This window comes from Triticum dicoccoides, chromosome 3B, assembly GCF_002162155.2.
Source record: "Triticum dicoccoides isolate Atlit2015 ecotype Zavitan chromosome 3B, WEW_v2.0, whole genome shotgun sequence".
Lineage (NCBI taxonomy): Eukaryota > Viridiplantae > Streptophyta > Magnoliopsida > Poales > Poaceae > Triticum > Triticum dicoccoides.
Genome location: NC_041385.1, coordinates 729952009 through 729963729, shown reverse-complemented (window position 1 = coordinate 729963729; position 11721 = coordinate 729952009). Strand labels below are relative to the sequence as shown.

General features: G+C 51.3%; 1 protein-coding gene across 1 annotated transcript; it reads left to right on the top strand.

Annotated features, from left to right (window-relative positions):
• The first annotated feature begins 5047 nt into the window (after positions 1–5047).
• On the top strand, positions 5048–11012 carry LOC119278137 (probable sucrose-phosphate synthase 1). Its single transcript, XM_037559493.1, has 12 exons — positions 5048–5541; positions 6340–6572; positions 6693–6756; positions 6853–7545; positions 7709–7831; positions 7932–8063; positions 8454–8630; positions 8717–8770; positions 8887–8949; positions 9056–9976; positions 10073–10200; positions 10468–11012. The coding sequence occupies exons 1-12, from the start codon at positions 5206–5208 to the stop codon at positions 10751–10753; spliced, it is 3210 nt and encodes a 1069-aa protein (XP_037415390.1). The 5' UTR covers positions 5048–5205; the 3' UTR covers positions 10754–11012.
• The last annotated feature ends 709 nt before the right edge of the window (positions 11013–11721 follow it).

Below are 11721 nucleotides of genomic sequence, written 5' to 3'. Positions count from 1 at the left end.
CAACTCCATCCGTGAAAATGTTCAAGATGGAGACATAGATATTTGCAAAGTACATACGGATCTGAATGTCGCAGATCCATTGACTAAACCTCTCTCGCGAGCAAAACATGATCAACACCAGAACTCTATGGGTGTTCGATTCATCACAATGTAACTAGATTATTGACTCTAGTGCAAGTGGGAGACTGTTGGAAATATGCCCTAGAGGCAATAATAAAAGGATTATTATTATATTTCCTTGTTCATGATAATTGTCTTTTATTCATGCTATAATTGTATTATCCGGAAATCATAATACACGTGTGAATACATAGACCACAATACGTCCCTAGTAAGCCTCTAGTTGACTAGCTCGTTGGTCAACAGATAGTCATGGTTTCCTGACTATGGAAATTAGATGTCGCTGACAACGGGATCACATCATTAGGAGAATGATGTGATGGACAAGACCCATTCCTAAGCATAGCACAAGATCGTGTAGTTCATTTTGCTAGAGCTTTTCCAATGTCAAGTATCTCTTCCTTAGACCATGAGATCGTGTAACTCCCGGATACCGTAGGAGTGCTTTGGGTGTACCAAATGTCACAACGTAACTGGGTGACTATAAAGGTGCACTACAGGTATCTCCGAAAGTGTCTGTTGGGTTGACACGGATCGAGACTGGGATTTGTCACTCCGTGTTACGGAGAGGTATCACTGGGCCCACTCGGTAGTGCATCATCATAATGAGCTCAAAGTGACCAAGTGTCTGGTCACGGGATCATGCATTACGGTACGAGTAAAGTGACTTGCCGGTAACGAGACTGAACGAGGTATTGGGATACCGACGATCGAGTCTCGGACAAGTAACATACCGTCTGACAAAGGGAATAGTATACGGGGTTGCTTGAACCCTCGACATCGTGGTTCATCCGATGAGATCATCGAGGAGTATGTGGGAGCCAACATGAGTATCCAGATCCCGCTGTTGGTTACTGACCGGAGAACCGTCTCGGTCATGTCTGCATATCTCCCGAACCCGTAGGGTCTACACACTTAAGGTTCGGTAACGCTAGGGTTGTATGAATATGAGTATGCAGCAAACCGAATGTTGTTCGGAGTCACGGATGAGATCCCGGACGTCACGAGGAGTTCCGGAATGGTCCGGAGGTAAAGAAAACTATATAGGAAGTGTTGTTTCGGCCATCGGGCACCCGGGATTGTACCGGGACCACCGGAAGGGTCCTGGGGGTCCACCGGGTGGGGCCACCTATCCCGGAGGGCCCCGTGGGCTGAAGTGGGAGGGGAACCAGCCCCTAGTTGGCTGGTGCGCCCCCCCTTGGGCCCCCCTACGCCTAGGGTTGGAAACCCTAGGTGGGGGGGGCGCACCACTTGCCTTGGGGGGCACTCCACCCCCCCTGGCCACCGCCCCCCTTGGGAGATTGCATCTCCCAGGGCCGGCGCCCCCCCTGGGGGCCTATATAAAGGAGGGCAGGGGGGAGGGCAGTCGCACCCAAGTCTTGGCGCCTCCCTCCCCCTGCTACACCTCGTCCTCCTCCCGCAGCAGCTTGGCGAAGCCCTGCCGGAGTTCTGCTGCATCCACCACCACGCCGTCGTGCTGCTGGATCATCATCAACCTCTCCTTCCCCCTTGCTGGATCAAGACGGAGGAGACGTCACGTTGACCGTACGTGTGTTGAACGCGGAGGTGTCGTCCGTTCGGCACTAGGATCTCCGGTGATAGGATCACGACGAGAACGACTACCTCAACCACGTTCTTTTGAACGCTTCCGCTCGCGATCTACAAAGTGGTATGTAGATGCATCTCTCCCATGACTCGTTGCTTAGATGAACTCATAGATGGATCTTGGTGAAACCGTAGGAAATATTTTATTTTCTGCAACGTTCCCCAACATAAGCCTGTTGCTGCACCATAGCAGTCTGAAGAAGATCCCTGGCCCGCCGCGTCTCAACTGCTGCTAGCGACTCACCCTCCATCGGAATTGCTGCCAGCCGAGATGCTGCAGCTATCATGTTGTCCAAAGGCATGGATAAGTGACCCGGCGGGGGTGTTGTGTACTGCGGCGGGTTGTCTGTTCGTCAAGGTGGACCCATCACCTGATGTTGATCCGGTGCTCCGGTCCTTGGCACGGTAGTCCGGTTTGCTGCCGCCGGGTTACTGGTTCCCGCTCCTGGCGTACTGAAGAGATTCATTACATTATAATACACCGGTAAGCGAGACTAATGTCTCCTCCTCAATACGTCATTCGAGGCGTTCTGATCCAGCAAAAGTCGATAATTTTCGGCCTGAATCCTTTGTGACTGGGCATCCAAAGCGGCCCATTCCTCAGCCATCCTGATTTCCTCAGCCGCCAAGTCCTCCTTGGCCTGAGTTATCTGATCCCGTAGCTTTGTGACTTCTGCATTGTGCCGATCTTGAGTCTCCGGGGTCACTGTTGTGGCCAATAACGTTGTCCAGGCGTCCAACAAACCGCACAGAACTTGAGCCGGCCAGCGCGCGGGGCCTCCTGCCCCGGCTGCTGATCCGAAACCCAGTGCCGCTGCCGTTGAGTTTTGCAAAGCTGGCTGTGTACCGGCCATGAAGATTGCGACCCGATTTGGCGGTTCAAGAAATTCCGGAATACTAGTGCCATCGGAATAACCTTCGAACAAGCCGTCTTGAACTTGGTACAAGGACTCGGTTTCACTGGTGGATGACTCACCATCGGAGTAAACGGCCATCTCACCTCCGGACACCGGTTCAGATCCGATCCCATGGACACATCCTACGAACGCACGCTTCATGGCGGGCTGAATCCGGGCGGGACTCGCACGCTGAGCCGTCTCGACGAGGTCGGTGCAGATGTCCGGCTTAGGGCCCGGTTCGCCGATCTTGCTAATGAAGACGTGAATTCCTTCGAAGGGGACCCGGTACCCGTACTCAATTGAGCCGGCGTCGGGGCCCTAGCCTGCATCATCGATGTAGAGCTTGCCGCGACGACTCTTGGTCATCCGGACAACCGCGTACCCTTTGAGTCCTTCAAAGCTGCCCTTCAAGAACTCGAAACCATCGTGCGATAGCCCCACGATGGGCCCCAACTGTCGTGGAATTGTCACGTTAGATGTCCTCGTGAAAGGACTTAGTCGTGGAGCCATCGCGACGGGTCAGCTTAAAGGGGTTAAATCGGACAAAGGACACGAGAGTTTTATACTAGTTCGGCCCCTTACGATGAAGGTAAAAGCCTACGTCTAGTTGTGATGGAATTATTGGGGTTTCGATTGCCAGGGAGCAAACACGCTATGCCTGGCTTTCGAGTTGTTGTTTCTTGTCCTTGAACCGTCGCCGGGTCGTCCCTATATATACACAGGTTGACGCCCGGCCGGTTTACAGAGTCCTGAGGCCGGCTCATACAAGTGTCCGGCTCGGTCTCTGCTTTCCTAACTTACAATACAAGTTATACAACTATGGCGGTTACAACTATGGGCCCTAATCCGCCTTTGGGCTCTGGTCCTCTAAGCTTTTATCAGTAAAGCGCCATCTTCTTGGTCTTCATGGGCTTCAATATAGTTGAGGGTGAACCGGCCCCTCCTGGGCGGTTTACACTCAGTAGTTATATCCCCAACAGGACGCATCAGCCCGCACGATCTTCACGGATCCAACTTTTCGGGCGAACAATGCTGGCACTTGCACGCCACGGTCGTAAGAGCATCGCCTTGAGCTCGCCTCGAAAGCCCGGTCGCATGCCCAGCCACTAACCGGTAAAAAGTCCGATCCAGACGGGCGCCTTAAAATGGCGTCAAAACGTCCAGGCTGACAGACATCCGTCATATTCAGCCTAAATATAGGGCGGATATGATGATGCCCGGATGTGCTCGGGTGTGTCGGCTACGTCAGCTCGAGCCACACTGGTTCACCCTGACACCACATATAATCGTCCCCATCCGCTTCCCGGACCAAACCTTAACCACTCCACTCCCCTCTAGTCCACTCTGCCACCCAAGTTCCCATCCGGCAATCTCCGACCTTCTCCATCATATGGCGGGTAGCGGATCAGAGTTCTCCGTCAGCCGATCCGTAAACTGGAACCTCATCCCAGTCGGGCCCGAGAAGGAGATCGTTGTCACGCTCCGTCGCGTCCGAGAGGAGAATGCTCGACAACGGTTGGATGCGATCCATCACGAAATCATCGCGTCCGCCCAAATGGTGCGTGGATCCGGCACGAGGCAGGTCGCAACTTCCTCGACGGAGGAGGTGCGCTTCGTCTGGCGCCCGGACACCGTGGCGGACGCGCAACCCCTTCACTAGTGCGCCGATGACATGGCCATCGGTGTCTCGTCCGCTGAGTGTATGGCGTGGCATGCCCACCGTGCGAGGCAGACAGCGCGGAATGTCGTGGCAGTCCTCGCGACAGACGTTGAGGAGGCGGAGTTGCACCCTCTGGCGCCTCGAGTGATGGCCTGCAACCCCGGGTGCCGCAACCGCGTCATGTTCGACGTGACCTCCGACCATGACAGATTCGTTGTCGGCCCCACTTCTACTGACACTGTGAAGGCTCTAGAGTAGGGGGAGACATCGACTCCCTGAGTCCCATGAGCAGGTGTGCGTCATATCCTACTCTACCTCGCTGGTGATCGGAGCAACACTTTGAGGGGCGCAGCCAACCGCCGGACATGGACTCGGTGAAGCCGGACAAACTCCGTTTGGATTAGATTTTACATGGCAAGTAATTGTATGGATTTGAGGTTTCTGAATTAAGGTATTTAATTTTTTAGAAAGAGATTAGTTGCGTTAATAGGTCGTTGTCCGTGAGCATTTGAGGAGTTGAATGTGGTGTATCCGGCTGTAGATGCTCTCTCTAATTTGTTTCCTCAACGGGCGCTTGCCACGCCCCGACACGTAGAAACAATATTTCCTTTTCTCGAGAAAACCGAACATACGTACTCTCCACGTGGCGGGCGAGCGGCGCGCGCTTCCCTCCTCTCCTCCCCTCTCCTTCCGCAATGGAGTTTTGGCTTCCGGCTCTCCCTGTTTCTCTCAACCGAGCCTATAACTGCGGCGGTACGGCCACGCACCCAGCGCCATCCCTTTTTCTCTCCCCTCTCCTCTCCCTTTCTCTCTCTTGACAGTTCCATCATCCCTCTCGCCCAACGGAGCATCTCTCCCTCTCTCTCTCGCCTCAACGGAACAAACACACACAAATCGGGCCGCCGCGGCGGGTGCAGCACCATGGCCGGCAACGAGTGGATCAACGGATACCTTGAGGCGATACTCGACAGCGGTGCGTCTGGTGGGGGAGGCGGAGGCGGAGGCGGTGGCGGCTCCGGTGGCGGCGGCGGCGGCGCCGGCGGGGGTGACCCGAAGTCGTCGTCGAGCCCCCGCGGGCCGCACACGATATTCAACCCCACAACGTACTTCGTGGAGGAGGTGGTGAAGGGCGTCGACGAGAGTGACCTCCACCGGACATGGATCAAGGTCGTGGCAACCCGCAACGCCCGCGAGCGCAGCAGCCGCCTCGAGAACATGTGCTGGCGCATCTGGCACCTCGCCCGCAAGAAGAAGCAGGCAAGCCATCCTCTCTCTCGTGTTCCCTTCTCTTCTTGATCGTCTCGTGTTCGTCGATCAATCCCCTTGTTGATTTTTCGTTTTGGTTGGTTTCGTCGGTCGGTTGATTGCTAACTGTATCGTGGTGCGATCTCATGAGTCGATCTATTATTTTAATATTTTTTATGATGATGAAAGGGATCGACGTATCGAGATGTTTCCAACGGCATGTTTGATCGTGAGGTTAGATCGGTCATTTCGTCGTTTAAAAACCAAATCAGGCCGTAGGCATGCATGATCTCTCTCTCTGCGCCTCTGAGGGAGGTTTCGAGAATTCAGTACTCTGTAGATGATCTCAGAGACAAACACACACGATCTTCATTTTATTTTATTCTTGGCCCTATGATGTTTTTTTTTTTGGCTTCATGATGTACCATTGCTGATCGTTTCTGCACACAAATGCTGTGAAAAGAGAAAGAGAATTACGGTCTTCTCGTGCCACCAGTAATGGCTGATAAGTTGGCTTGCACTTCCCCCCCTCCCATTTTCTCTCAACTGAAGGGGAACTGCATCTGCAAGAGTGATGCGTTTGCATTTTTTTTCTCCGGAAAACACTAGGAATTGCTCCTACTGCATATATTTATAAACTTTTGGAATGAGTCTGTACAGGAACGAAAAGAAAAGTAAACAAAGAAATAAAAACATAAGGCATTTGCAGTTTTATTTCTTGCCAGAACAGAGTATTTCCTTTTGGATTTGGTCACGCTTCTGAACATTTTTGTCCTTTTGGTGTGGCATGGATTGTTTGATGACGAGCAGCTGGAAATTGAGGGCATCCAGAGGATGTCGGCTCGGCAGAAGGAACAGGAGCAGGTCCGCCGCGAGGCCACGGAGGACCTGTCGGAAGATCTCGACGACGGCGAGAAGGGGGACATCGTCGGCGAGCTGATGCCGTCAGGGACCCCCAAGAAGAAGTTCCAGAGGAATTTCTCGGACCTCAGTGTCTGGTCGGACGAGAATAAGGAGAAGAAGCTCTACATTGTGCTCATCAGGTCTCATTCTTAAACCTTGCAGCTCGGTTAACCAATTCCTTTTACTTCTATCCTATACTGCGTGACCGTTGCCATGTTGATGTCGTGAAAGTTTTACAACTTTTGTCATCTTGGTTGCAGTGTGCACGGTCTTGTCCGTGGAGAAAACATGGAACTGGGTAGTGATTCAGATACTGGAGGGCAGGTAAACCGAACCGAACTTTTAGTTAGACAAAATGTTTCTTGTAATCAAGATCAAGATTTGCATTGACTTATGGCGAGCTATTCTCCTATTTTTCAGGTGAAATATGTTGTGGAACTTGCGAGAGCGCTTGCAATGATGCCTGGAGTGTACAGAGTAGACCTGTTTACTCGCCAAGTCTCGTCCCCCGACGTGGACTGGAGCTACGGGGAGCCAACAGAGATGTTAACCTCCGGTTCCCACGACGCAGAGGGGAGCGGTGAGAGTGCCGGGGCATACATTGTGCGCATCCCTTGCGGCCAGAGTAACAAGTACATCAAGAAGGAGTCCCTGTGGCCTTACCTCCAAGAGTTTGTTGATGGAGCCCTTGCGCACATTCTGAACATGTCCAAGGTTTTGGGCGAACAGGTAGGCCATGGGAAGCCAGTGCTGCCTTATGTGATCCATGGCCACTATGCCGACGCTGGCGATGTCGCTGCCCTTCTTTCTGGTGCGCTGAATGTGCCGATGGTGCTCACTGGTCACTCGCTTGGGAGGAACAAGCTGGAGCAGATTATGATGCAAGGTCGCATGTCCAAGGAGGAGATTGACGCAACCTACAAGATCATGAGGCGTATTGAGGGAGAGGAGCTGGCCTTGGACGCAGCAGAGCTTGTGATTACTAGCACCAGGCAGGAGATCGATGAGCAGTGGGGATTGTATGATGGCTTTGATGTCAAGCTCGAGAAAGTGCTGCGGGCACGGACAAGACGCGGGCTCAGCTGCCATGGCCGTTTCATGCCTAGGATGATGGTGAGTGCCAGTACCAAGTATATGCAATTTTTTCAAGTGTAATACCAATGTACCATATCTGTCAAAATTCCGGCAAGTTGGTATTTGAGGTGGCATATGTGGCAATGAGTGTAGTTTTTCCCCATTGGTTTTATTTGTGCTAATTCGATCTGCTTCTTGACAGGTGATTCCTCCTGGGATGGATTTCAGCAATGTTGTGGTTCAAGATATCGATGGAGATGGCGATAAAGATGATATCAATTTGGATGCTGCATCACCGAGGTCACTACCCCCAATCTGGGCTGAGGTTGGTGTCTGGTACCAAATTTCATATGCATATCCAAATCAATTTCAATCTACATCAATTAAAATGATCATAATATTGTCGCACGAAACTCGTGCCACAGGTGATGCGGTTCCTGACCAATCCTCACAAGCCAATGATCCTGGCGCTGTCAAGGCCTGATCCGAAGAAGAACATCACTACTCTTGTCAAAGCATTTGGAGAATGCCGCCCATTGAGGGAACTTGCAAACTTAGTAAGCAATATCTTTCCTCCTTATAGACGGCCTACTTGAATAAGTAAAGTCAGTTATACAACTTCATTAACCATATTTTTGGTTTAAGTTACACAAATTTAGTAACATATTTTTAGTTCCTAATATCATCAAATGTCAAAAGATCGTCCACATATCATTGTTACCTTGATGAAAAGAGTAACATGTTTCTGAATATCTTCTCAAAGCATTTGGAGAATGCTGCCCACTGAGGGAACTTGCAAACTTAGTAACCATATATCATATTTAGATGAATATGTGAATGATCTTTTGACATTTGATGATATTAGGAACTGGATGAAAGGAGTAACCAGAAAACATGTTTCAGAATATCTTGTGGTGGTTAACAAAATTCACATCATCTGTTTTCAGGTTCTGATCATGGGGAACAGAGATGACATCGAAGAGATGCCTCCCGGCAATGCAAATGTCCTCACCACTGTCTTGAAGCTGGTTGACAAGTATGATCTGTACGGAAGTGTGGCCTTCCCCAAGCATCACAAGCAGGCCGACGTCCCCGAGATTTATCGCCTCACAGCCAAGACGAAGGTCTGCTGCATGTTATATTCAGTTGTTCCACCATGTTTAAGATTCAACATCTCATTCCGACGGAAAACATTGGTTATCCCCTGCAGGGTGTATTCATCAATCCTGCTCTTGTCGAGCCTTTCGGCCTTACACTAATCGAGGTCAGCTTCATTTCCAGTTATCTGACAATGACAATGTCAATCACCTGATGCTTTCTTGTTGCCATAGAAAATAAAAGATGAACATAACTTTATACTGGCATTCTTATGGCCTTTAGGCTGCGGCGCATGGACTCCCGATCGTCGCCACCAAGAACGGCGGTCCGGTCGACATTACAAATGTAAGCATGCATCGTATGTTTCGACATCTTGTGTTGCAAATTTTGCTATGCACTAGTTATGTGGGAAAGTAGATGTAACTACGTGATGTGTGTGGCACTGGTATAGGCACTAAACAGTGGGATGCTAGTGGATCCGCACGACCAGCACGCCATCGCGGACGCGCTGCTGAAGCTGGTGGCCGACAAGAACCTGTGGCATGAGTGCCGGAAGAACGGGCTGCGCAACATCCACCTCTACTCGTGGCCGGAGCACTGCCGGACGTACCTCGCCAGGGTGGCCGGGTGCCGGATCAGGAATCCGCGCTGGCTCAAGGACACGCCGGCGGACGCTGGTGCTGACGACGAGGCCGAGGACTCGCTCATGGAATTCCAGGACCTATCGCTCCGCCTGTCCATCGACGGTGAGCGAGGCTCCACTAACGAGCCCGCCTCGTCGGACCCGCAGGACCAGGTGCAGAAGATCATGAACAAGCTCCACCAGTCGTCTTCTGCAGCTCCAGATGCTGGCACGGACAAGAATCCAGCCGCCGCTGGCACCGTGAACAAGTACCCGCTCCTGCGCCGCCGCCGCCGGCTGTTTATCGTGGCCGTGGACTGCTATGGTGATGACGGACGCGCCAGCAAGAAGATGTTGCAGGTGATCCAGGAGGTGTTCAGGGCGGTCCGGTCCGACACCCAATTGTCCAAGATCTCTGGGTTCGCGCTGTCGACGGCGATGCCGCTGTCCGAGACGCTCCAGCTCCTGCAGATGGGGAAGGTTCCCCCAACCGACTTTGACGCACTCATCTGCGGTAGTGGCAGTGAGGTGTACTACCCGGGCTCGGCACAGTGCTTGGATGCCCAGGGGAAGCTCCAGCCTGACCAGGACTACCTGCAGCACATCAACCACCGGTGGTCTCACGACGGCGCCAGGCAGACCATAGGGAAGCTCATGGCCTCACAGGACGGCTCCGGCAATGTCGTCGAGCCTGACGTGGAGTCCTGCAATGCGCATTGCGTCTCCTTCTTCGTCAAGGACCCCAAGAAGGTAAAGGCCCCTGCATATCTTTATCTTTCATTACTCACTGACAAATGAACAATACTTACCATTGTTATCTGAACCTGAATTTTCTTGATTCCACAGGTGCGAACTATCGATGAGATGCGGGAGAGGCTGAGGATGCGTGGCCTCCGGTGCCACCTCATGTACTGCCGGAACTCAACAAGGATGCATGTTGTCCCGCTCATGGCATCAAGGTCACAAGCACTCAGGTGAGTACTGCATTGTTTTATTGAGCGAAGCATCATTCTGCTGTAGCCCTTGTGTTATTTCGTTTTCTATCGTCCAGTTTATTTTCCCATTGTTTTCTCTCCTGTCCAGTGCTCTTTACTTTGTTTCATAATGCAAAAGCAGAACTCCGGTTGTTTCTGGTCAAAAGAGTGCTGCATTTTTTTTTCACAAAATACTGTAGCAATTTGGAGAACAAAAAAAGTAACAAGCAGATCAATTAATTGTTGGATCTCTGTCGACAATCTCAGGTACCTCTTTGTGCGCTGGGGCCTGCCCGTGGGGAACATGTACCTGGTCCTCGGGGAACATGGCGACACCGACCGTGAGGAGATGCTTTCAGGACTACACAAGACGGTGATCGTCAAAGGTGTCACCGAGAAAGGCTCCGAGGACCTGCTGAGGAGCTCAGGGAGTTACCACAAGGAAGACGTCGTCCCGTCCGATAGCCCATTGGCTACCACCACGCGCGGCGATCTGAAGTCCGATGAGATCCTGCGGGCTCTCAAGGAGGTCTCCAAGGCTTCCAGCGGCTGATCGGTTGCCCGGAAGCTCGATGATGCCGAACATCTTCACTCATGCTATTTAATATCTTCTGCTTGTTCATAACCAGAGATTGGAACCATTTCTCTCTTTTCTTTGCTACATATATAATCTTGTGAGCACTAGGCCACTAGCACGACTACATCTTGCAGTGAGAAATAACTAAGACACTGCTGATGATGCCACTGTTTGGCTTGAATGTTTGTGAACTAATTCAGCATATACGTTTGCAATATATATTGTGCTTATTCAACAGCTTTGTTTTTAAAAGTATATATGCATGGCATGGCAAGAGGAGAATATGAAGCCAGTTTTGGCCCTGTTTACGGTTGCAGTTATGCTAGTATGAAACATTCTTTCAATGGCTTGAGTGCAAAAGCTAAATACCCTAAAAATGATACTAGCCATCACGTGCTCTTATTGGTTCCAGTCAGGCAACATTACTCACATGGAAGAGAAATGAAAAGAACACCCCCGAGTTGCTACTGGACACACCAAATGCAGCAGAAGCCGTGGCTTGCGATTATACCAGGAGAACATGCAAGAACGAATGTCAGTAATGTTTGTGACATAACTAAAGATTCATGCATGAATACAACTTTTAAAACAGAAAACTGAAGAGGAAACTCCACTTATTATTGATGGGAAAAGCTCATGATCTGATTAGGATATAGAGCACAAGTCTAGCCACGAAACTGCAGATGAAACCATGCCAAATGAAAGTCATGTCTTATAACAGAGGAGCCCAATACTCGCATTCGTCATTGTAATTTCTTAATTTGTCACGATGAGTAGTAACGAAGATAAGAATTGTTTACTCTTAAGTTGCCTTCAATCCAAAAGACCTTCCCCGACCCCGCGTCACCTCCCCAAGCGACGCGACCAGGGGCTCCCCTTCCCTCCTCCTCCCAGCGCCCCCCTCCTCCTAATCCCCTCCCGCCGCCGCCGGCGTAGGCCACCGG

Coding starts and splice junctions, on each gene's coding strand:
- LOC119278137 (XM_037559493.1), top strand. CDS start 5,206: ATGGCCGGCAACGAGTGGATCAACGGATACCTTGAGGCGATACTCGAC. Junction 5,542..6,339: donor TCGCCCGCAAGAAGAAGCAG/GCAAGCCATCCT, acceptor GATGACGAGCAG/CTGGAAATTGAGGGCATCCA. Junction 6,757..6,852: donor ATTCAGATACTGGAGGGCAG/GTAAACCGAACC, acceptor CCTATTTTTCAG/GTGAAATATGTTGTGGAACT.